The sequence below is a fragment of the Camelus dromedarius genome, chromosome 5, assembly GCF_036321535.1.
Source record: "Camelus dromedarius isolate mCamDro1 chromosome 5, mCamDro1.pat, whole genome shotgun sequence".
Lineage (NCBI taxonomy): Eukaryota > Metazoa > Chordata > Mammalia > Artiodactyla > Camelidae > Camelus > Camelus dromedarius.
The window spans coordinates 43,515,396-43,542,154 of NC_087440.1; the positions used below are offsets into that span (position 1 = coordinate 43,515,396).

General features: G+C 36.1%; 1 protein-coding gene across 10 annotated transcripts in view; it reads left to right on the top strand.

The window, feature by feature from the left end:
• The first annotated feature begins 3,942 nt into the window (after positions 1 to 3,942).
• Positions 3,943 to 26,759, top strand: part of MIA2 (MIA SH3 domain ER export factor 2) — an 81,382-nt gene continuing 58,565 nt past the window's right edge. Inside the window, exons 1-7 of one of the 10 annotated variants that reach the window (XM_010983774.3) lie at positions 3,996 to 4,011; positions 4,153 to 4,268; positions 6,310 to 6,443; positions 8,537 to 8,623; positions 11,459 to 12,677; positions 18,847 to 19,065; positions 19,172 to 19,272. In XM_010983774.3, the coding sequence (XP_010982076.2) occupies positions 4,154 to 4,268; positions 6,310 to 6,443; positions 8,537 to 8,623; positions 11,459 to 12,677; positions 18,847 to 19,065; positions 19,172 to 19,272 (1,875 nt within the window). In that variant the 5' untranslated portion in view covers positions 3,996 to 4,011; position 4,153. Of the gene's footprint in view, positions 4,269 to 6,309; positions 6,444 to 8,536; positions 8,624 to 11,458; positions 12,678 to 18,846; positions 19,066 to 19,171; positions 19,273 to 22,883; positions 23,017 to 24,219; positions 24,329 to 24,778; positions 25,123 to 26,759 lie in introns of those variants that run through there. The other 9 variants (XM_031453638.2, XM_031453637.2, XM_010983772.3 and 6 more) reach the window with 9 other exon arrangements.

The window sequence follows — 26,759 nt, forward strand, 5'->3', positions numbered from 1 at the left end:
CAGCTGAGGCAGACCTGGAAGTAGCTGCCAGCCAGAGGCTGTCTGATAACTGCACTCCCTGCAGTTGGGGACAAAGTCTTACCTTGAAGATGGGATGTGGGGGCTGTCTCCATGTCTTCCACACCGGTTTGATTTCAGTCTCTCCTGGGCCTTATCTATCACTATGCACCTGTCTATCATGGGAACTGTTTCCAAAGGCTCTGTTCTAGTGCCCCCCTCCCTAATAAGAAGTACCCCAGCTTAATTAGTTCAACTTATTCCAAGTACCTTCTACAGTAGTCCTCCTTTATCCATAGGGGACACATTCCAAGACCCCCATGTATGCCTGAAACCATGGATAGTACTGAACCCCATACATGCAATGTTTTTTTCCTATACATACATACCTATGATAAAGTTAATTTACGAATTAGGCACAGTAAGAGATAAAAAATAATAATAAAAAATAGAACAATTATAACAATTTTTTGTGTTTTTTATAATGATATATTGTAATAAAAGTTATGTGAAGTGGTCTCTTTCAACATTTCTTACTGTACAAATTTAATGCCTTTTCCATCTTTTTAAAAAACTGAAATATAGTCAGTTTACAATGTTTTGTCCATTTCTGGTGTATAGCATAAAGTTTCAGTCATACATATACATACATATTTTTTTTTTCACTATAGGTTACTACAGGATATTGTATATATTGTATAGTTCCCTGTGCTATATGGTATAAACTTGTGTATCTCGAACTCCCAGTTTATCCTTTCCTACCCCTTTCCCTCCCTGGTAACCATGAGTTTGTTTTCTATGTCTGAGTCTGTTTCTATTTTGTAAATAAGTTTATTTGTATCTTTCTTTTTAGATTCCACATATAAATGATATATATGCTTTTTCCATCTTAACTAAGCACTTACACACTATATGGTCATAACTTTTGCAGTTTGAGGTGTGATAGCAAAACGAGCGCAAACTTCTTTTTCCTTCTTCACGGCTTCCTGATAGAAGATTCATTCTTACTGTCTATCTTAACAACTTCAGCATATGACTTTTATTTCTTCCCTTAGTAAGTCAAGAACGTTCACCTTTTCACTTAAAGGGAGCACTTTACAGTTTCTCTTTGGCATATCCAAATTGCCAGTATCACTATTCTTGCGCTTTGATGACATTATTAAGGAAACCAAGGACTCCTTGAACACAAGCACTGTGATATCTTGACAGACGATCTGATAACCAAGACAGCTGAGGGAGTGACGGGCAGGATGTGCTGCACAAAGGGATAATTCATGACCAAGCAGGAGGGAGCAGACAGCATGAGCTTCATCCCGCTATCTAGAATGGTGCACAGTTTAAAACCTGTGAGTTATTTCTGGAATTTTCAATTTAATATTTTCAGACCTCCGTTGACCAAGGGTAACTGAAACCATGGAACTTGAAACCGTGGATAAGGCGGGACTACTGTAACCAAGTTTCTTTGTCTTATAAACTGCCGGAGTAAGAGGCAGCTGGTGAAGAAATATGTTCCCGCTTCAGGAAATCTGAGGTATTAAGAGAAAAGATAGTACTATGTAGTACCAGAAATAACATCACCAACCAGTAGAAGTGCAGCACTCGTCAGTACGTCTATATTCTCATGGACAGTGTTGCTTTGCGATTATTGTCTCCAAGATTTTGAACATGTGTGGCTTTGATGATTGATTCTTAAGCTTTACGTAGTGGGCACTCTTACCTCCTGTGTGGTTTCTCAAGAAAGCTATAGCCTTGCAAATCAGTATTCTTGACAGTGTTACCATGAAGTCTTCCTCAGTAGCAGTATTATATTTTAATATTGACACAGTACTTGAGCTGCAAAATGCATCAGCAATTAGATAATGTGTGGCTAGTTAACAAGACTGTTTTTACAGGGGAAAATTGATACTTTGGTTTCTTTAAACTGAATGTTCTTATCCCTTTTATGTACCATCTCTTTGGATCTGTTAGAGACAGTTGACATTGGGCTCCCTCTTTTTCAGATATCTTGTTAAAATATATTTAAATAATGGTCTGAACATAAAATGAGATAATCTGAGTGCATTAAATAGCAAGAAAGTGGGAGCATTTCTGGCAGGAGTAAATCTCTCCAAGCTGGTATCTTAGGCAAGAGCTTTTTTTCTTGTTTTTCTTGACTCAAATTACCAGGCAAATTAAAATTTACCTAGGTTCTTCTCCCTCTTATCTTAGAACATAGTTAAATTAACTAGTTCAGAATTTAGTGGTAACGTTTTAAATACTGAATACAGAAAATGATAAAGTCATTCATTACTCAGTATTCTTGATTTGCTATCATAGATTATGTAAATAATTCTGTGCCAAAATTTGAAGCTGAAGAGCCAGTCCTTCTTTGTCTTTGACAACATAGTTTACAGATTTGCAAGTGTTTAAGAAATGAACCTACACTTTTTGAGTGTGCAGATGTACAGCTATGCAGTGCTCTGCTTGGAAACCAAAGGAGCCTCCAACTCAGGCTCTATCAGATTCTTTCTAAGGATGTAAAAATCTTTGATCTCAGAGAGCAGGCTTCCTACTAATGATTGGTTCTGGAAAACAAACAGAAAATACACTTTCTTCTGAGGGACTTTGAAGGCAAGTCTTTCACTTTAGCTTGCTCAGGCACTAGAGGGGAGTGCAGTGTCATTCAAGCACTGAGTTCTGTGAACCGCATGTCCTCTGGCATGCCCAGACCCTGGGGAAAGGTACTGCAAAGAAGGGCTGACAAAGATATCTTCTCAGGATTGAAATAGGACAACCTTGGTTTCCAAAAATCTACTGAGATCTAGTGTGTTACACAAAAGTTCCCAATAAAGGGATTTGATCCCTTTTAAGAGACAATAACATTCAACTAACTTGATTTTCATAACTTTATTGATATTTTAAAATGTCCTATGCTCACTGATTTTTAAAAAGAAAGTCAAACAATATGGAAAAGTACAAAGAAGAAAGTGAATACAACTTGAGCTCACATGATATACTCCCACCATATGGGGGAGGATTCTTTCAGATTTCTCTCTCATTCTCTATGTACAAAAATATACATACAATTTCAAATATATAAAATGACATTGTGCCTGCTCTTTCTGGAATAGTACTGTTGCAAACAGAGTAGACCTCTTTCTGTGGCAGATGACGCGGTGTTGAAGCACAGTGGTTGTGAGTGGGAGAAGTTGCAGAGCCCTGGCTTTAAATTTCTTCTCCACTCACTATGTGACACTGGGCCAGTGAGCTAATGTATCTCTGTGTACCTCAGTTTCCTCATAATGCAGAAATGGGGACGATAATATTACCTACCTCAGACAGTTGATGTGAGAGTAAAATTAGATCACATAATTGCCTAAGATAGTGCCTAGAACAAAATGAGTATTTAACACATTCTAACTATTACTCTTAACTAAATACAGATTTTAACTTCAGAGAACACTGAAGGCTTTTAAAATATGAAAATGGAATTTTTTTCAAATAACTTTCATCATGATATTCAAAAATCATGCTTTTAACATGAATTATTATTTCTTCTACATATAACTATATACTTTCTCCACTCTTGCTGTTATCTGTCTGTTTGTTTTTTGAGGAGGGGAGGTAATTAGGTTTATTTATTTCCTTGTTTTCAGAGGAGGTACTGGGGATTGAACCCAGGACCTTGTGCATGCTAAATATGTGCTCTACCTCTTGAGCTAGACCCTCACCCTCTCTTGCTGCTATCTGCACGCAGCAAATACTATGTAATTCTTAACTGATTTGCTGGAAAAGTTTAACGGAAAGAGATGAAGTATCTTTTTGTGGAGGCCTGTTTAAGAATTGCCGCGTGGAGTGCAAGGTGCCTTTAAGCCAGAGAGTTTCACTTGGGCCAGCTTTATAAGACACGACTCCAACTAAGAATTCCTGTTAATTATTAAACCCTTGTGTGTAATCTGGGTACCTGACACTGCAGACACTGCAGATTGAGAACGGAGCGTCCCTCAAGTTAAGCCTAAACACCGATAGAAAAATGTAGTTAACAAGGGATTTAAAAAACCGAAATCTTTTCCTTTAATACTTAGTAAAGAGAGTGGGGTGTCTCCTGTTTGGGCTGGCATATCTACAGCCTAAACAATCAGTTTAACTCTTGTTTGGGATTCCTTCTTGTTTTAGCATGGCGGAGCTTGGAGTTCACAGAATCCTCCTCTTGGTTATTTCTCTGACAAAGTGTCTGGAAGGCAAAAAACTGCTGGCAGACTTTAAAAAATGTGGTGACTCGGAATGTGAAAGTAAGTTGCTTTTCTTTTTTCCTACTTTTCCTCTTAAATGAAGCTTTCAAATGATGTAAAATGTTATTGTGAACAAGTATGACAAAAATAAACATTAATATCATTGAGAAATAGGTGTAATTATAAAGTATAGCTCACTATGAAAATGATATGCTGGAAGCAAAGCATTTTGTGATAGTTTTTAATGTAAATATGCAAAGGGACAAAGATCAGCCTGATATATAAATAGATCAGAAATTATAAAGATATTTATCCAGACCTCAAAAACAAACTAATCAGCACTTTTACTATTTTTTTAAGATAAATGTAATTGATTTATATTAAAAGAGATAGCAAGCCATTTGATAGTTTCTATGAAGCCTTTACATTTTTTTAGTTCTATTTCACAATTAGAACTTTCTGATTCTCATGAGTTTTCTAGGAATGTTTTTATTTCAAACCAGCATGATTTATTGTCTAAACTTTATCAAACATTAATCATTTCTGTGTTCACTTATTATGCAAAAATACTAAAATCAGTGTTAAAGTACATAGTTTTATTTATATCCTTTAATATTAAAGTTCCTCTATCTTCTACAAAGGGAAATTAATTTTCACTTTATTACTTAAGGACTTCGTTTATTTTCTGACATTAGCATTATGGTACAAAATGAATAGCATCCCAATATATTTAGAATTGCTTTAAATATGTTCTCTCTCTCCAGTATGTGAGAATTTCTTATAATTTACCACGTGTAAATTAAAAATGCAAATGATTACTAGTATAAACAAATAACTTAAATTTTTTATGAGTAAATAATTTCCTTAATCATTTGGATATGTAATTTAGTATGCAGAAAAGGTTTACTAGGTGATATCTTATAATAATAATAATCATCATCATGATCATCATCATGATCATTATCATCATCTTTCTTTCCTTCTTTACAATCTCTTTTTAGTTTCCTTAGGGCTGGAACATGGAAAGAGAACATTCAAATTTATAGTAATTGCTACTGTTATTTTAACTTTAAGTGTGTGACAATCAAAACGTTTTTTATATTATATGTTAGTATAATTATGACAGTTAATACGGTATGTATATTACTTTATATGTTGAAGGGCTAAATCTAGCATATGTGGTTAAGATCATTCATGGTTATTAACAGCCTATTATATTCTGAGTCTAGGGGTGAGGGATGTGTATCTAACAGAAATAAAATGAAATGTAAGATAAGTTTATTGTCCTCCAGGAATATTCATTCTGGTGAATAATGACAAGACAGGTCAACATGAAACTGTAAACAGTGATACAACAGACGGATAGTTGGTAACACTGAAATTCAGAGAAGGGGCAGAGTAGGCTGGGCCAGTTAGGGATGGCTCCTAGAGGAAGTAGGATGTGAGTTGTCCATGAGGAGAGACTGATGGGTTTCTCGGAAGGTTTAGGAAAGAGTAGAAAGAAAAGTTCAGCAAATGGAAGGCAAATGTTGCAGTGAAAAGAATGTCAGTGCAAATCTGGCTCCACCATTTACTATGTGTGTAACCAACTCTTTGAGACTTAGTCAAAGCTCATTTGTTAGTCTAAGATTAGATTATTTACCTCATAGGTCTGTTTTGAAGATATAATAATAATAATAATAATAATAATAACAACAACAACAACAATAATAATAATAAGGCATGAAAGAGCTTGTCATGATGCCTTGAATATCGTAGGTGCCAAGAAGAAAACTAATTATCTTTTCCTTCCCTTTCCACTGACAAGAATTATGACACATTCCAGGGAAAATGGATAGACCAGCGTGTCTGTAGAGGAATAAGAGAAAGTCATTTTAAACAGGGAGGGAGGACTTGGTCATGGACAGCCTTGGATACCAATCCAAAGAGCTTACAATTGATTCTGTGCAGTGGGAAGTCTATGTAGGTTTTTGAGGACATCAATGAGATGAAGAAATTAGCATCTGGAAATGCAGAGGATGTTTTGGAGGAGGGCAAGATGGGAGGGGGATAAAGAACATTTTAATTTAAAATGTGTGTTTTTCTTTGCATGTTTACATAGCTTTAATAAGCAGGGTCTTAGCCACAAGAGACTACAAAGGATCTGACTGTCGATACCTGAACTTCACTAAGGGAGAAGAGATATCTGTTTATATTAAACTTGCAGGAGAAAGGGAAGATTTGTGGGCAGGAAGTGTAAGTATCTAATCTTATAAACTGAATACAGAATAAATCACCAGCTTGCACGAGGATGCCTGGTTTTCATCTCTAGAGGAACTTCAAGAATTTCAAAGCACTTTATATATATACCCTTAAACATATTTAAACAAACAAAAAGTGGCCATGTTTGGTGTTGGTTCCAGAATTTCTATAAAAGTAGCTTCTGGGAAGGCAGTCTGGCTGGAATGAAGGATTAATAGTGCCTTTAAATTATTTTTACACAGCATGCACAGTTTTTGGACTTAGGTTTTATATTTACTTGGAGACACTTTAGAGGTGTTGATGGAGATTATGGGATGACCAGGCAACCTCAGCCATCTCTTGGTGCTGCCAATGGCCAAGTTTAAGAGAGACTGGGAAGTTTTAGTTAATCAGACTAAAAGGCATGTCTTTCTGAGCAAATAAAGGACTGAATTGCTGAAGAGAGCCTCAGAAAGATTAGTAGCCTAGGGAAATGAGGTATATAAATTTTTCATGGAAAAAAGGAATAACTGAGAGAAACTTTTATTTGGCCAAAAGTCCTATTACACTGAAATTCTAGAAGCCTGACTCATCTCTCTAAATACCACAAGAAAGGTGTTTAAACTCAGAAGGGCCAAGATGGCCCACCATTACACCTCAGTTGTAAGTCTTCCAGCTCCAGTTGCTGTAACTATTTGGAAACTGACAAAGTGAACTCTACAATGTTGTTTCTTAAACGGGTATCTGCCTGGATTAAACATCTAATGCACAAAATGAAGTGTGCTTGGAACTTCTCCCTGGTTCTACACCAAAGTACATGCTGCTTTTGTGCAGAAGTATTATTTTCACACAGAGAAAACAAGAAATAATGCTTTCTTTTCCTTCTGTGTTAACTCCTGTGTCATTTTTATTATACCTGCATTGTATACCTCCAATGCATTCAAGGCAGAGAAGTGGTATGTTTAAGGCACCACAAACGGTAGGAAATCTTGGGAGCTGCAAAGTCCAGGCAAACAATTCTGGCCAAGGAGAGGTTCAGTCATATAGTCCCTGATGCTAAAAAGCAGGATAGACCCAAATAGATTCTGTTCCTTCAAATAAAGATCACAGAGGCTACACAAGAAAGAAATCTTAGTGTGGAGGAAGATACAGCTCAAGTGGTAGAGTACATGCCTAGCATGCACAGGGTCCTGGATTCAATCTCCATTACCTCCTCTAAAAATAAATGAATAAATAAACCTAATTACCTCCCTTCCCTCCTCAAAAAAGAAACAAACAACAAAAAAAGAGGTCTTATGTATACACAATATGGAAATGATGTAAGTATCAGACTGGTTATACTTGTTCAGCTTGGGAGTAAAATTTCTCATGGCATCTTTTCATTCTAAAGCATAATAATGTAATATAAGATACAAACCTATTTTCAATTGAAAGCTTTAACCATCCATTTTCCTATGATGCTGGATTAAAGGACCAAAATAAATATGTTCTTTAAACTTTGACAGGTATAGGAAATGGGCTTGTGAGATGCCTTCACTCCTGGGGGACATCTTGTAAGCACTTAAAAGGGATTAAGAATATCATTGTTACCTAGGTACCCTCAGAAGAGTTGAATGGAACCAAATCCCCCCTAGAGGACTCATAGATCTTCACCATCTTGATGAATCCACCTTGGTCCTTCAGAGTTTTAACATCTTACCTGATTTTGACATCCTGAAAATGCTGAAATGTCACAGCTCCATCGAGCATGGCTACTGTTACCATTCCCTTGCCTTCTGATATTCCAGGTTACTAGAGTAAATCTGCGGTCCACCTGGGCAAGAAAGGTCATTAAAGAACAGAAAAAGGAAGAAAATGAGTGGTTTTCCCTCTCAAATTTGAAAAAGTGGCATTTTATAACTTGGCCCTTTATTCCCTCAAATTAATGTTCTTTTGAATAGCAAAAAGAATACCATTTCACGCACTTTCTTTTATGTGGCAAATGAAAGCCAATTAATGTCTGTAATTTAAAATAGATGAAAGTCAAGGACATGAAACAAAATTAGGCTCAATAGCTATTATTGCTTTGATCACTCTTACTTGCTAATCTTTGTTCTTCATTTTGATAGAAAGGAAAGGACTTTGGATATTTCCCCAGAGATGCAGTCCAGATTGAAGAGGTGTTCATATCTGAGGAAGTTCAAATATCAACTAAAGTGAGTAAACTCATTTTGGTTATTAATTGAATTAAAAATGTCTTGGCTGGAACAGTTTTCTGTAGTGAAAGTGCCCATTGGTCATGCATCTTGTATAGTGGGTCCATAATAGAACTTGTGACTGAGAACTCACTCTAAGAATAGTTTGAGATATGAGTAAAGTTAGGTAAGACTAAGGTGATGACAAAGATTTTGCTTTCCGGAAAATTAACAGACAGGTTAAAAACATGGATTCTGGAGGTGGACTGAGTTCAAAGCCCGGCTCAGCCACTCAGTAGCTATGTGGCCTGGTGTGCTTTAGTTTTCTCTTCTGTAAAATGAAGATGATGATTCTAACGTAGTGCCACCTCATAAATTTATTGAAGAAAAATGAGCCTGTGTAGAGCACATAGAACAGCACTCAGTAAGTGCTACATAAGTGTCAGATATTATTACTGTTGTTATTGTCCTACTGGGACAGAGCCTATTATTTCCCATCACACTTTCTAGGTCTCATATCTCATATCTAGGTCTCTTTCACTGTTGGAGTTTTAAATGGGCTTCATAATGTTGGGCTTAAGAGTGAGAAAGGGCATCAGAAGGTGGCTTTTCAATATGTGAATTTGATGAGCCTGTTTAATTCAGATTCCACGTTAAGCCAATTTCCCTTAAGTGAGGTCAGTGTGAAGGGAGTCTGCCTAGTTCAGTAAACTATCATCTGGCTCTCTACCAACACAAAGTCTGGGATTAACTGTTCACTGGTCCTGTCAGTTCCGTCTTCTCTTCATTTCCACTCTTCCCAGAGCTTGCATTCAAGGCCTCACTATCTCTTGAGTAGAACTGTACAGCAGGCTTCTTACTGGTCTTCTTACCTCTACTTTTGCCTTTTTCCAATTCATTCTCCAAACGACAATGGTTCTTGTAGATACAAAAATGAACATAAAAATAAGCAGATCATGTCATACGTTTGGTTTAAAGCCTTTAAATGGCTTTTTGTTGAACTTGGATTCAAGCCCTGACTCCTTATCCCGGCCCTACATGATCTCTTCCTGCCCCGCTGCTGACACTGTCTTCACCACTCTCCCCTCACTCACGGTGCTCCTGGCCACACTGGCCTATTGACTGTTCTTAGAACATGCCAAGCTCTCTCCCAGCCCAGAAACCCAAATAGGCTGTCCCTCTGGAATGCCTCCCCTAAATTCTTCACTTGGCTAGTTCCTTCTTACCTTACTGGTCACAGCTTAAACGTGAGTGCCTCAGAGAGGTCTTGCATGATGATTCTAAAGGAATTACTGCTTTTTAATCCCAGCTTCCTGTTCATTTCCTGCAGAGCACTTATCACAATTTATAATTATTTTTTCCTGTTGTTTACTGTAGAATGCCAGCACCTGGCACAGTGCAGGGCACACAGTAGTCATATGGAAGGCCCGAAGTCTTAGGTCAAGTTCCCTGGAAAACAGCCTTTGAGCTGGACCTTTGCATCCAAGAAGTTTACTGGAGAGTACTCTTGGGAATGGCACCTGTGACAGAACAAAAGAAAAAGCAGGATTGGGCAGACAGAGAAGTTGAACCGTGATGTAGTTGCAACAAAAGTTTCAGGTGATTCCATAAGGGTATTTGAAGCTGGGATGGCCTTTCAGAGTTGGCCTGAATAGAGGCAAGGGGTTAGGGCTTTTTATCCTTGCATTACTGGCTCATCTGGGGTAGTGTGACCTTGGGTTAGGTTAGGCTAGTATTTACTAGAGATGGTTACTATTTTAAGTATTTGATTCATTTAGTCCTCACAACACCCCTATAAGATAAGATAGGCACCGTCATTATGCTCATTTTACAGATGAGGAGACGGAGAAATAGAAAAGTCATCTAATTCACCCAAGGTCACAGAGCAAGTAAATGTCAGGATCAAGATTTGAATCCAGGGAGCTTGGCTCCAGAGTTTGTTATTAATCACCTACTCTGTCGCAGTGCCGAAAACATAGTATAAAGTTGCAATTCTGAAGTTTCTTTTTAAAAATTCTGAGCTTTATTCTCATTTCATATTGGTGCTATCCAAAGAGCAGTGTGTATCACTGTTTCACACCCTCAGATGAAAAAAAAAAAATGCTCCACCATTTTTCTTCTTGATGATTTGGTTGTTCTGTGAGATGAGCAAGGGGATCCCTATCTCCACTGGCTACATGCAATTTCTCAATAAAAGAAGTCTAAGTGTTTCAGTGCAGCTTGTGACCAGGCCTTCATGCATTAGAGTCTCTGGTTTGTCTGAGTTGTGACCATGTGCCGTGAAATTCCACACCCTGAAACCACTGCACAGCTGCATGTGTCCATTCAGGTACCCTTACAAGGAGCAAGATTGTGTGGACATGTACATCTTTTCATTAAAGTTTATTTGCAGAATATACACAAAGCCTTGGTTGTCTCTGCTTCTCAAACTGTTCAATAACATTAATGCCAACAAGCCAGTTATGATACAAGTGTTTGAGATTAGGAGATATATGATTTTAGCTTTTGCTCTGTTGTTGAGCTAGTTGTGTGGTCTTGGGCAAATCATACTCATCCATCTTATTAAAAATTTTTTTTTAATTCTTATTTTTTATTGAAGTATAGTCAACTTACAATGTTAGTTTCAGGTGTACAGCAAAGCCATTCAGTGTGTGTGTGTGTATGTATGTATATATATGTATATATATATTCAGATTCTTTTCCATTACAGCTCGTTACAAGAAACTGAATATAGTTCCCTGTGCTATACAGTAGGTCCTTATTGTTTATCTATTCATACTCATCCATTTAAAATGATTTAGGGAGAAACAAGGAATTTTGGTATATTAATGTCAATCATAATTTTTTTTCTTTCAGGAATCTGACTTTCTCTGTCTTCTTGGAGTAAGCTTCGTATTTGAAGATGAAGATAGTGAATTAAACAGTGATAACAGTGAAAATATATACCCATATGGAGAAGATAAAGACACCAAATCTAATGTATATGAAAATGATTTTCAGACAGAACCTGGCTTTTATTCAACTCTTGAAAGTATTTTGTTTGAAGATCAATTTCCAGCATCAGAGGCTCCTGAAGATGTCAGAAGTACTAGTGAATCAAAAGACTGGGAAGCAGTAAAAGCTGGAAGTACGGAACAGTATCCTAGTCCAGAAGTGGATCATGTCCCACCATCCTCAGCTGTGCCTGAAGTGAGAGGATGGTTTGGATTTGGAAAGGATCAAGCTGATGGAAGGACTTCTGAATCAGTTACTGAACCTCTACAAGAAAGCTCATTTCAAAGTAGAAAAATAGCAGTGGAAGAGAACAACTCAGAAGAATTAAACAATGGTGAGTCCCAAACAGAACATAAGCAAGAATCTGAATCAGAATCTGATTCAGTGCCAGAGCAGCAGTCTGAGCTAATGAGTGAGTCAGAGCACATTCTCAATCCTCAAGACACTGGTTGGTTTGGTGGTGGATTTACAAGTTATTTTGGTTTTGGAGGTGAGGATACAGGGCATGAATTATTGTCCGAAGAAAGCAACCCACCATTACAAGATGTTCCTAATTCCATATCCTCTGAGGAAGAACCCACAGTTCCATGTACAGAAGTGGCAACAGAAAAAGAAGACACAATCACTAATGATAGCTCAATTCTCAAGCCAAGTTGGTTTGACTTTGGTTTTGGTATGTTAGGTTTTGCATATGCTAATAAAGATAAAATTACATCAGATGATGAAAAAAATGAAGAAGGAGGTGGGGGAGATAAAGGTGGACATCCTCCAACAAGTGAATTTGACCCTGAAATAAAAATGATAAAAATTATGGAAACTGAAGATCAAATAGTCAAGGAAAGAGTCTTAGAGAAAACAAATGATTTGGATACTTTACCATATTTTAAAAAGTTCTTGTATAATTTTGACAACCCCTGGAACTTCCAGAACATTCCAAAGAAAACAGAATTGCCATTTCCCAAGCAGACATTGGATGAAAATAATGTAGGTGAAAATGATGAAACAGAAGAATTTTCACTTGAAAATTACCCCACAGATAATATGGAAGATACGATGTTGAAAAGCAGATACAGTCAGTCAGGTTAGTATAAAAATATCTGTAATTTATTTCTAAAACATAATTTATTTTTCAAAGTATGTATCACATGAAGAAGTCCAAGAATCCATATTTCTCAAAATACTCAATAATCAACAGCAACCTTATTAACCACCCTTTTTTCAATTTCTAGTTTACTCCAGGACAGATCTTAATATTATAAAATAAAATCTCAAGGGAAAAAATAACTGGATATATATGGATGTTTCAAGGAAATCTCAAGTTATTTTACAATAAATTTTTATCAAATACTATATGTAAACAGGTCAAAAAATATAAATAGTGCTAAGGCTTTTTTTTTTTTAAGCAAAAGCAATTTCTGTTCACTCTGTCCATCTCTACTCACACCTCTGTCCCAGGGATAATAATTTCTCTTATTTTTTTAAGCAAATTCCTTTTAGTATTTACATTTGTTTTCTAAGTAAAATATTTATATTGTTCTGCTTTGATTAACCTTTTTTAAATAATGTCCATTGACTTTCTGTTCTGGTAGGTGAGGGCTTGTGCTTCTTTACCCTCACTTTTTAGCTCATTTACACCTTCCCAATACAGCTATATTTGAATGGTGTTCCTAGAAACCTAAGCAAAGGAAGACTTCAGTAATTCAAAATAGTCTTGATTCCTAAATGATACTTTATTCTAGGTCTGTATCTCCTCCCCGCCCCTCCCCTAGAAGAACCAGGGTTTACTTTAAGTGTATGAGATGATAAGGAAACTCAAGCAAAAATAATGTAAAAAGTTTTCAACTTTCTCCCTCAAATTTCTCAGTTCTGGGGGCTCAGCAGAGGGCAGCAGAAGAGAGCAGAGTATCAGAGGACACTTCTAGATCTAGATATCCAGGTATCTAGCTCTCCTTTGGCTAAAAGCCTGTGGATTATATTTTAAGTAAAGAATTATATAACATGACTTTTCCATATCTCCATTCTGATGTCTATATGAAGGGCAGATTAGAAACTCAGCAAATATTGGCCAATAATACAGAAATAGTTGAACCCCAGAATGACAGGAAATCTTTCACAAGAAGAGATCAACAATCAGTTGCAAAACTCAAACACATTTCCATTAGAGCTAGTTGATTTTTTGAAGTTTCAGAAGAACTGTATGTCATTTCTTTTCTTTCTTTTTTTTAAATTGAAGTATAGTCAGTTGCAATGTGTCAATTTCTCGTGTACAGCATAATGTTGCAGTCATGCATATACATATATTTGTTTTCACATTCTTTTTCATTAAAGGTTATTATAAGATATTGAATATAGTTCCCTGTGCTATACAGAAGAAATTTGGTTTTTTTAATCTAGTTTTATATATAGTGGTTAACATTTGCCAATCTCAAACTCCCAAATTTAACCCTTCCCAACCCCTTTCCCCAGTAACCATAAGATTGTTTACTATGTCTGTGAGTCTGTTTCTGTTTTGTAGATGAGTTCATTAGTGTCCTGTTTTTCCTTTCCTTTTCTTTTCTTTTTTTTAAGATTCCTATGAGTGATATCATATGGTATTTTTCTTTGTCTTTTCTGGATTACTTCACTTAGAATGATGATCTCTAAGTCCATCCATGTTGCTGCAAATGGCATTATTTTATTCTTTTTTATGGACAAGTAGTATTCCATTATATAAATATACAACTTCTTTATCCAGTAATTTGTCAATGGACATTTAGATTGCTTTCATCATTTCTTAATATTCTACAAAATGTAAGTTTTTTACTTGATCAACATCCTTAACCAGATAATATACTTTAGATTCTAACTCTTTTCTAAATAAGAAAGATGTAGGTGTGATGATTTTCATCACTGAAAAACCTTAGAGACCTAGACTGTCAAAGTCTAGAGGAAATTATTTTATTCTAAACTTGTTAGATCCTAAAGGAATATTTGTGAAAAAGCATATAAGAATAATTGGAAAGAAGAGAGACTAAAACAAAGCAAAACAGTATCAGGCCCAGAAATATAGAAGATTCAAAATATAGATATATAAAAATATTTTAGAGCCTATTTATAGAAACTCCAGGGCATTCTGAATATCACTTTAGTAGAATTTATCATTTCATATAGTGATGCTGGGAGAATTTCTAAATATGAATAACTTGGTGAATAGTCAAATGAGAACAGGGCATTGAGGCAATTATAACTAGTTTTTGCAATTTGCAGATAGTAACTACTATATGTAAAATAAACACATGTTTCTTCTGTATAGCACAGGGAACTATATTCAATATCTTGTTGTTACCTATAGTGAAAAAGAATATGAAAATGAATATATGTATGTATTTGTATGACTGAAACATTGCTGTGCAGCAGAAATTGATACAACATTGTAAACTGACTATACTTCAATTAAATAAAACTAGTTTTGAGGGATTTTTATAAAAATATTCAGAAATTCCTTTAAGTTTCAAAAAAAGTATGTCTTTACTATATAAACAAAGTGAGTTTTTTAAACATTTCAATATTAATTGAATGAAAAGCAACCTGGAGTCATGCAAAGTTTGTTTTAAAGAAAAAATACTAAAAGGGGGATTCAGATAAGGCCACAGACTCTATTTTCTGGATATTGGAGAAATAGTCAAAACAGCCAATATTTTCAGATAATTTTAATAACCTTTAGAGAATAACAAATGGAAACTTGACTCAATTAGGAGTACATAAGAAAAATGAATCACTGATCTTGAATCAATATTTGTGAAAAGTTGAGATGTGAGATAACCACATATACAAAGAAACTAATATGCTGACATAAGAATTTGCAAAACAGATAAATTAGGGAACAGTTATTTATATCGCAATATTAATAATTATTTTATAAGAGGACTCAATTGAGCTTAAATAATGAATTTCCCAAGTACAGTTAAATATGAAAAATTATTCATTATTTTATTTGACATAAAAATTCTGTTTATTAACAGTTTTAAGAAAGTCTTACCTCTATCTAATGTAAATTTTAAAGCTTAACTTTAAGTCATGTGAAATTAATACCTCGAAACTAATTAAATATGAAAATACTATAGGAAGTTTTCATTTTTCTTAACATATATTTATTTTAAATGCAGTTTAAAATAGTATCTTAAAGGAATCACTTTAGCCACATATAAATTTGGTGTAATTAATTGTTGAATAAACCTTTTTTCCTCTAACGCCATTAAACATTAATGTAGATCACTCTTTGAATCTTGTATTTACAACAGTCCTATTGTATTCAGACTCTTGAGTTGATTGCTCATTTTCACTTTAATGTCCCCAGGTGGCATTATTAAACTACAGATATGTGTTTGCTCAGCTGGGACTTTCATCTTTTAAACGATGCTAAACAACTGACAGCATCAAAGCAATGTGTTAAATTCATAACAATGAGTTAGAGATTGAATAATTCACTTAGGACTATTCTTTAATACTGTTTTTCAGGACTGCACTGATACTTTTCTACCTTTGTCTTAAAAAGTAACTGAGAAATAAATCCCACAATTTACTTGAGTACTACACTTCAGGCTAGGACTAGTTAAAATTTTTTTTTAATCCTGTTTAATTCATTCAATCAAGTGATCAGTTTAAACTGTTTGGAAACTGAATTGTCTTAAATTGATGGCTCTTTGACATGGCATGCACTAAATATATGACACAACATTACAAACATGGAAAACTTTATGTCTCAACATTTTTTTTTTAATTTTGGGGAAGGGTAATCTTATTTAAATGAAAGTTCTCAAGATGTGCATATATATATCTTCATTCTAAATTTGAACTCAGGTGTATTTTTGTTTAAAGGTGTAAATCATTTAAATGTTTAATATGTAGCAGTAGAAAAATCAAGAATATTTTATTTAAACCTCTATCAGCTTTGTTTAATTGAAACGCAAAATAAAACTTACATTTTCCCTAAAGTAATGATCATATTATCAGCTGAGTAATATGCATTTTTATCAATAGTGTAGATTTATATAAATTCTGTAAAAAAAAAAGCAATGATGATATTGATAATTTCTTGAGTTTTCTTTCTGAAATTTTTGACACTCTTATCTTACTGAAGCAATATGTGAATTTCATGATATAACCAAGTTAAGGAAACATAAAATCTCTTGTGAAGTTTTGACTTTGTCAGACACATTTATAGCATAGAAATAGAATTCAAAACACAACTTGGTATTGATTTTAACTTGATTTCTCAGCACAGCTTTATGCTGTTATTGTATCTGAAGGAAAAATAAGCATATACCTGTGTATATTCATGGCAGCATGTACTTTACTGACAATTGTATGAGAATATATTATAGTTGTTATTTTTATGTTCTATTTATTTATATAAAATTTTGGGGGGGTAAGAATTAGGTTTATTTATTTTTTAAGTGGAGGTACTGGGGATTGAACCCAGGGCTTCAAGCATGCTGATCATGTGCTCTACCACTGACCTATACCCTCCCCCTATATTCTAATATCAGTGTTTTCCCTCTACTGAGCTAGCACAAATACAAAATGTTATTTTAATGCTGTCAATCTTTTCTTGATAATTTCTGAAATAAATGGATAATTCCTAAAATAACTTAAATAATGATGTCAAGAAAACGTTTTGGATTTATATTATCGATATTTGTTTTACACAACACACTCTAGTAAACTAGTAAATAATATAATATGCTTTAAAATATAAAACATTTTATCAGTGCTAACTAATAAGGATTGCTCTCAATTATATCTTCCTCCAAAATTTTCACTTGATATAAAGAATGTAGTTGATTTTGGGATTGAAAAGGCTTCTATTCATTCATTGTTTCTTGTAATATACTTAGTAGATGATATATGATGTATGGTATGGTATACAATGATATACTGGACACGGGTTGAAGGGAATAAAAAGATTGAGATTTGAAATTACTAAAGCTCCAAGAGAGTGGGAAAAGTTCAACACCTGACATTTGATTGGTACCTTATCATTTTCAAATTTGTTTCAAATATCTTAAGAATATGGGTACCTTTCTGTGCAAACGACTAATATAGTTTCTTTAGTAGCAGGCAATTCTTCCACCTTTGGAGTAACCTCATTAAAAGACTAAGTGATAATGGCTTTTATGTTTAATAGTACATATTAGCAAATATGTGTTGTTGATATGCATGATCCAGTGGATTAGATTTGAGAACTTGGAAATTAATTGCTGTTAAATTCTAATATTGCCTTTCTTTATCCAACTAGCTCAGTTTGTCCTATTTTACTAAACAGAATTAACTATCAAGTTGGATGTAGAAACTAAATAATTTTGTTCATCCTGACTCTCTGGTTCTCTAACAAATAGAGCAAGAAAAATCTAGCTCACCAGTTTTCTTGAGTGTCAGGAATACATATTTCTTGCAAGCATTTAAATATTATACCTTCTTGGATAATAACTGTATCTTAGAACAGTGAAATCCTGTGGGGATCTATTTACTGTCTGAATTCATAGTCATAAGCTTTTACATGGTGTAACAGGGTTGTTAGTAATAGTTATGTTTTTTAAAAAATATTTTTAGGCAGTGTAGAGAATAGAGTAGTATACAGTTTAAAAAATTCTTCAAAGGTCAAAGAATAAGGGGAAGGCTATGTGTAGGTTGAATAATGGCCCTTCAGTCTCCAGACACTGTGAATTTGTTACTTTACACGGCAAAAAGGTCCTCGCAGATGTGATTAAATTAAGCATCCTGAGCTGGAGAGATTATCCTAATGGGCCCAATATAATCACAAGGTTTCTTACAGAAGGAAGGCAGGAGGGTCAGAGTAAGAGAGAGAGGTTAGAAGATGATGCACTGCTGGCTTTGAGCATGAAAGATGGGGCCATGAGCCAAGGGATGCAGGTGGCCTTCAGAAGGTAGAAAAGGCAAGGAAATGAATTCTCTAGCGCCTGCAAAAGGAACACAGCCCTGCCAACTCCTTGGTTTTAGGGTTTCTGATTTCCAGGATTCTAAGAGCATACACTTGTAGTGTTTAAGCTGCTACATGTGTAGTAATTTATTATGTCAGCAGTAGGAACTAACACAGGCTACAAATTTATGTTTTAATGAATTCTTTCCATAATGAAGTAGCACAAGGACCACAAAGGTTCAAAGAATGACCTTCCTAGAAAACAAATAGGAAGCCCACAACAAAGCAAGTGTCAAAAAATCCCCAAACATTTCTCTTTATTTATTTGCAGATAAGGTCTCTAATACAGAGTTACCTATGAAAATTCCTGAAGAAGTACATTTCAAAACTCTGTCTTCTAAAAGTAATGATGAAAAATCGGAAACACCACTAGATGCTGAAAGGCCTGCTCAGGTAGAAATAGACACACCTGTGGAAAACTCCCTGCCAAACAGCCAGATCTTTTCAATTGATTATTCTTTGTCTTCTCAAAATTACATTGTTCAAAAAGGTAAGAAACAGGTTATATGTTCTCTAATGCAGCCATTTAGGAAGAAATTAGATTCAAAAGTTACATCATATCAAATGTTAACGTATTTTTATTTACGAACCGACAGAAGATGCTTCTGAGTGTCAGATTTTGAAATATTTATTTCAAATTGATGTTTATGATTTCCTGAATTCTGCGTTTTCACCAATTGTAATTCTTACAGAAAGGGTAAGTTGACCTTTAAAATTTTTTTTCAATGATTTTACCTACTTTATTAATATAGGAGCAACTGAAAATTATATTTGAGTGAATCCTCCCTATTTAAATGTTAAATAACTTTTATCTTTATGTAAAATCTTACATATAAGCTTTCTCCTTACATGAATGATTTGTTGCATGGATATTATTAACAATTTTTAAAAAATTTTTTCCTTAAGCTTTGTTGATCTTGAGCATTGGTTTTTTTTTCTTCCTTTTTTTCAAATCAGGGAAAATTAAACTAACAGTTAACTCAGAAATAAAAATTAATCTTAACTTATTAGTATTTGAATGAGAGCTGTGACCCCAAAATGGTGTAATAGGAGAATCCTGCAAAAGCAACTAGTATCTCAAAATTTAATCAAGTCATAACAAATTCCAAAATCTATCTACTTTTTCATTTATTGTAAATCCTATTAAATTCTAACTCATTTATTGTAAGTACTGTAGTACTCGACACATAGGAGGCCTTTTTACAAATGTTTGTTCCTTTTCTCATCTATTGCTATTATGTAAATAATTGAGGAAGTACTTTAGTTCCTATTTACATTTTAAGATGAAATTTAACACTGGTTCCCTTCAAGGAACTCACTCTAGTTGGAGGACACAGGTAAGAAAAGCAGTAATTGTAGTACGGTGCTGGAATAGCCACAGGATGCAATGAATATACAGGAGGAGCTGTCTAGTAGACTGATTGGAAGTGGTAGGTAGAGAGAGTGGAGAGCCTGGGAAAAATGTCCCAGGGGAGACCTTATTTGCGTGATCTTGAAGGAAGAGTAGGAGTTAGCCAGGCAAGAAAGGATGAACATTCCAGGTTGAGGGGAGAGCATTTTTAAGAGTACAGAAGTGGGAGAGATCCTGGTATTTTTGAAGAATCTATAAGCAATTCAGTCTGATTGAATATAGGGGGAGACTGAAGTTGTATACTGGGATTAAATAAAAAACAGCTTTGCATGTTATAGGAAATTCAACTCTATCTTTTTTTAAAATTTTTTTTATTGATTTATAATCATTTTACAATGTTGTGTCAAATTCCAGTGTTCAGCACAATTTTTCAGTCATTCATGGACATATACACACTCATTGTCACATTTTTTTCTCTGTGAGTTATCATAACATTTTGTGTATATTTCCCTGTGCTCAACTCTATCTTTTAAATGATGGGGGCACTACTGAAGAATTTTAAGTAGGGAGTAAAATGAAGTTTCATTTATAAAGTCTATCTGTCAACATTGTCAAATAAGAATTGAATGGGTGAAGATCAGAGGCAGGGAGCCAAATCAAGAAGGTATTGCTTTAGTTCAGGAAATAAATAGTAGAGGTCTAAACCAGGCTTTATAAACTCAAATGGGATGACTGTAGCATAGGTAAAAGTGGGAACTGTAACCAGCTGGAGAGTATATGCTTTCTCCAAAGGATGTAGGTAGCTACTACTTATGTTCAGCCTGATTTTTGCCATATCTTTTGATATTTTAAGAAAAGTTAGAAATCTAGGTATTTTGGGTGTGAATGTCCCGATTGTTAATGCTGGCAAATATTCAGATTTAAAAAAAATACCATGCAGTTTAGACAAAACATTCTGTGGGTTGGGTTTGGCCAACATTTTAAACCTTTAACCTAGTATCTGATAGTGGTTGTTAAAATGATTGGAAGGACAATCTAGATAGATCTTTTGTAGATAAAATTCATTAGATTTAATGATTGATTGAATGTAGTAAGGAGAAGAATTAATTCTACTTTTTAGTAGGTCCTACTGACATATCCCTCCTCTCTCATTCCCCTCCCCTAGAAATTATACCAGTGAAGTTACTAAATTAAAAAATGAATTACTAGTTAGTACACCATAGTCACCTCTCATATAAAGTGCTTATTTAATAAAGGCTATGCTAAGTATGCTTACTTTTGTGGACTCAATAAAAATAGCCAAATAGAGTTTAATTGAACCATTTCGGCTGAAATCCTTTAGACATGAAAATATTAAATTTAAATTTATGTCAATTATCTTGTGACCTTGAAAAGTCACTTAATCTCTGAGGGAGCCTCAGGTTTAAAACTCTAACATCAGTAGCTGAGACTAGATGACAGGCTACTGGTCAAAACTGGCTTGGGCATTGTTTAAAAAATTATGAACCAGCCAGTTGCTAACATTTAAAAGGTGAGTTCATATAAAAAATATGGATTTCTGGGTTCTCTTGAAAAAGTGGAAGGTTGTAATACATAGTCTCCCATTTTTCTATGACAACAAGAAATTCAAGCCGGATAGTCCCTGCATTGAATAGACATGCATTTTTCATTTCTCTACACTTATTTATACTGTTTGGCCTCTATAGGCTTAAGTTCATAATGTTAAGACTAAATGCTCTGAAGAGTTTCTGCAGATCAGGAATTCTAACAGTCTTAGTGTGTTTATTAAGCACCCATAATATAGTTTTGAATAGCTGTAGTAAATAGACAATTTAAGCAATTTTTCCAGCTAAATTTAGGTGAAAGGGTTTCCTTTTCTTCTTACCTAAATGTTTCAAGTAATGGTTTCTATTCGCTGGTAATTTCAGTTAGATACTTCCTGTATCTGTATGTATTTTCTAACATACTCTCACTGAAGGGTTTAAGTAATGGGAATCAATACCACTTTTTATCTACTATCTTTTGTAATTGAGGAGGCTCTTTAAGTTATAACATTTATATACATATTTTTCCCTTTTCAGTTTTGTTAGGTAGAATTATTACTGTTTGACTGCACATACACATTATATATATATTTATATATAACATTTATATATTCTTAACTAGAATGCTTCATTTATCTGTGGAATAAACAATGGAAATTATCCAGCTGTTGTTCAACAAGTAGCTCCTGATGTTATATGTTCTGAGAACACTCTTACATCATTAGTACAGAAAATGAAGATGAAGCTCAGCATGTTTAACCTCCTTTCAAAGACTAGATCTTATAGCCTGTGACAGTGCCTGTTTAATTAAACGGAGTAACCGGTATTTACAGTTTAGCAACAGGGCCCTTCATGGGGGAAATCAGCTTCTAGGTTGTGGCCAAGGTTTACTGGTTAGCATGTTTCTAATGCTCTTGTTTGCTTTCTTTCTTTTTTTTTTTTTTTTAAACATTTTTTATTGATTTATAAACATTTTACAATGTTGTGTCAAATTCCAGTGTTCAGCACAATTTTTCAGTTATTCATGGTTGTTTGCTTTCTGATAGCTGTCGCAACACCAAGGGCATTTGTTCTCCATTTCCTTTAAAGCAGGCCTATATAAGACAACAAAATCTCATGTCTACTTCAGAACAAACCTTGACTATCTTTTTCATGGTAAAAATCATGTACTCTATATAAATATACTGTAGCATAAAACATTCAATGTTATTTTATCAGTTACCAAATTCAGGATTTCTCTTTTCAATTGTCGATTTTGAGAGGGTAGAACTATGCGTAATATTTAAGTAAAAATTTCATCAGGACTTATGTCCATGAAATTGGATTATGGGTTGGTAGTCACAACTCCACCTAAAGCACCCCTTTACCAAACAAGTGTCAGAACAGGATCACTGTCAGTGTGGAAACAGAAGAGTGAGTGCAGGATGTATTAGAATGTGAAATCTTTCGCAAGGATATGATGTCCTTAGTAGAACTTTATTTACATATTATGATATTTTAACATGAACTTTTTAAAAAAATGGAATTGAAAGATCTAGAGGAAGAGGTAAGCTTCTATATGACTATTAAGTGTGCAGCAAAGAAATTAGGTTTAAATCTGGTGTTGTCTGCTTGACTGTTTTTGCCATGGGGGAAATTTTTGGATTTTTCTTTAAAATTTCACTTATTCTTTTGTCCCTGTCTATTTTTAAAAAAATTTGGAATGGTAATTATTGAAAAATCAGAAAAAGGCACAGACTGCCTTAGGGAGGGCAAAGGGATTTTTCCAAAAAGTGTTTTAGGTTGTAAGTCCTGAAAGCTGATAACGATTCTAGAGTTCCCATGAAAACGTTCAGACTTATTAAAGAATTTTCATTCAGTAATACAAGGATCTAATTGAGGCACATATTGCTCTAAGATTCTTTGAAATTCTAAAGTTTTGGTTTTGCTTCTGTTTTGACTTTAGTAAGCTATTTACATAGTTTAATTTCAATACACACTGTCCAACACATTTGAAGGTTGTGTGAGATCTTAAAAATGGATAACTGTTAAGCAATTTCTGCTCTTTGATACTGATGGTTCCGGAAACTTTTTAGGCTGATGTGGCAAAAGAGAGAGAGAGCACGTTGAGTTTCGAGAAACTAGGTTGCATTTTGGTGCTGAAAATCATTTGTTGTGAACTTGGGCCATTTTTGGATTTTTTTTCTGGCACAATAGTTCTGTGGCTGCTAGAGCTTAATATTAGGGAAGTTTCCCAAGGATCTAAGATTTTGTTCAACTGTTGAGTTCTTTTGGGTGATTTGTTTAGGAAAGAGTATCTGTTCCTTTTTGAGTTGCTTCACTGAGGACTTCAGTTAGAAGGCTGATTTGGTGAGAACGATTATTATGGGGGCAGGGAAGACTTAGAGATGGGTTATACTTTACACCTGTGTCAGTTAAAACCCATTCCCAAAACAGATCCAGCCCTGGGTACTTTATTCAACAGATCTAAATATAGGGTCCTAAATTTAGAGGGCAAGGTGCTACTTTTAGCTACACTTCTCAGAGAAAAGCACGCGCCCAGCTTCGTTTCAGCGTCTGGGTTAACTAGGAGCTCATCGCGTTTAAGACAGTTTTGCTGAGCAAGTGCCCAGGTAACTCAGGTAAAAGTGAGTATACCCCTCGAGCCCTCCGCTGGGCAGAGGAGGCCCCATCGGTATTCTCTTGCGTGGGAGAGGTTAAACTTTTCCCAGACCGCAGCTAAGCCAAGACGCCTTCCTGTCCAAAGTCCAAAGTCCGGACACGGTTGGCAGGACGCAGAGGCGCGGGGCCCTACTGGCCATTCTCTGACTGGAATGGAGGCGGTCGCCGGTTTCCCTGGGCCGGCCGGTTCCCCCGGGGTACGACGCCGTCCGGGCTTCTGCAGAGGGCCGCAAGAGCAAAGAGCTGGGGGTTGGGGCTGGGCCAGGCGCCGGTCCCAGGGCAGATGGGGCGCGTCGCGCTCACTCCGCGGGGCTTCGCCGAGGGGCCTCCGCCGAGGGGCCTCCAGGAGAAGCCTCGCCGCCGCCACCTGAGGTGGGGATTCATGGGCCATAGCTCTGGTCTTCGGGGCGGTGCGGCCCACTCCGCAGCGCAGAGCCCGAGGTCGAATCCCACACTCAGCCTCGAGCCCCTCGGTTTCCAAGGGTGGGTAGCTTCGCCAGGTAGAGCGTCGGCCCCTTTAAGAGATAACGACCAGGACACGTCTACCAACCTCGCGCGAAGAAGGAGGGGAAATTTACGCGGCCCCGCGACCCCGCCCCCTGCCGCGGTTTGGCCGAAACCAAACTGAGGGGTAGGCCGGCGAGGAGAGTGCAGGTCGCAGGCTTGTGCTGGAGGGCTTGGACCTTCGAGTCTCGGGACGGAAAGCATAACATGGGGGCTGAAGCTCCCCTGGTGGGCAGCGTGGACACTTGAGGCCTGTCGGCGCCGCTCACCTTCAGCATCCCCCCGCAGCCGGCTCCGCAGTGGTCTGCTCCGGTTGCCGGGTGCGGGTTTGGGTTCCGGACCGAAGGCTGCGCGTTCTTTGCCGCTTGTTGTGGCTGGGCCAGGCCCTGGTTACGGCCGCCACGGCCAAGGCAGCCTTATCGCCATGGAGGGGCCCAGGACTGCCCCTCAGCCGTACTTGGGGCTGGTCCTGGAAAAGCTTCGCCGGGTGAGTCAGGGCGCGATCAGGGTTACTTGGCCCAGAGGTCGCGGGAGCCTAGGGAAGGAAGCAGCAGAGTTTGGGTTTGGGGTCTGAGCGGCAGGGGTCGGAGGTCCTGAAGTAGGTTCTCACTTGCCGCCGGGCTCCAGGCAGTAGCTAGGTTCGTAGGATGCTTGGGCGTTTATTTGTGTGTGCGGTGGAAGGGGACATGGAGATGAGGAAGGTGAAGAGTGGATTTGCTTAGCGGGGCTTGACAAAGGTGTGTTTCCCGGTTCCTAAAATGAATTAGTTTTTCCTTCATGTTATTTATTTTGAACAGAGGTCAATGACACGTGGTTTCTCTGGCTGTGAGAAACTTGAGGACTGATCCTCTGAAATGATTTCCTTTTCGTGCTGAAACTTCTCCTTGCTTGAATGGACAACTAAACCTAGTCAAGGAGTCAGACTTCTGATTCTGTATTTTCTTTTAATAAAGAATGCTCTTTTGAGATGCTTTACCATAAGTGAGATTGTTTTTCGCTTTTTTTCCTGTGTCTTCTTAATGTAAAAGGTTGTGTTAATGTAAAATCTGGTGATATTAAACTCCCAGTGTTCACAATTTTCCTCTTCTTTTTTTTTTTTTTAGGTTCACTTTGTAATCAGGTTGCAGGGATTTTTCTGTTTACACCTGTCTTTATAGACATGCTTAGGCATATTTATGTCACCGTGTTTTAAAAAACTATTTAGATTAAAAATTTCAAAAGCCCCTTTAGATATTGGGGCAGTTATGATGATTGGTTTCTTTTTACGTAAATTAAAAAGTTCTGTTGCCATGGCGTTTATTCAACCGTAGTGTGCCTACTGATTTTACATATGTATACATATAAATACGGATGACAGGTCCATGGAGATTCTAAACGGACTAAGATATGGTCTGGGCCACTGGTGTCATACTGTCTGTTAAGGTAGAGAAGACAAAAACAGTACAAAGTAAAAACTGATGCATCCATACAAAATGCTGGGGGAATAGAGGGGTAAGAGAGATTACATTTTTTTAAGTGTTTATGAAAGCCTTTTCAGGCTGAGCGAATAGCTTAAGCAGAGTAGGCATGAAACAATATGCTGTGTACAGTAAAGTAGGAGCTGTATTATTAGAGTGTAAAGTGGGCTCAGAGAGTAAGGCTTTTGGTTTAACTATATCTTCCTGATAGTAGTATGTAGGTTAGATGTAAGGACAACAAAAGTAGAAACAGGGTATATGGGAGAGATGACAATGTTGTCAAGTAGAGCTAGAGAAGAGGGTACTGAATGGGAAATATTTAGGAGCTAAGAGCTAAAATGGGTAGGAATTTATTGATGGGATGCAAAAGATAAGAGAGAAAAAAGAAATCTAGAATGACTCCTAGGTTTCTGGTTATGGCAACTTACTCATTTGAAGAGTTAGGGTTTATAAGAAGAGAAGGATATTGTGGGATGAGGTAATTTCAGATTGCACACATTTCCCTTTCTTCATTAAAAACAACAATAATCAAAACTTAGTTTTTATAGGACCATCAATGGAGAGAGACATGGAGAAGGGTAGCCAGATTTTGTAGAACTTTTTTTCTAATCCATGAACAGTATCTTCACCTGGATTTTTTTTTTTTTTTTTTTTTTTTTTTTTTTTT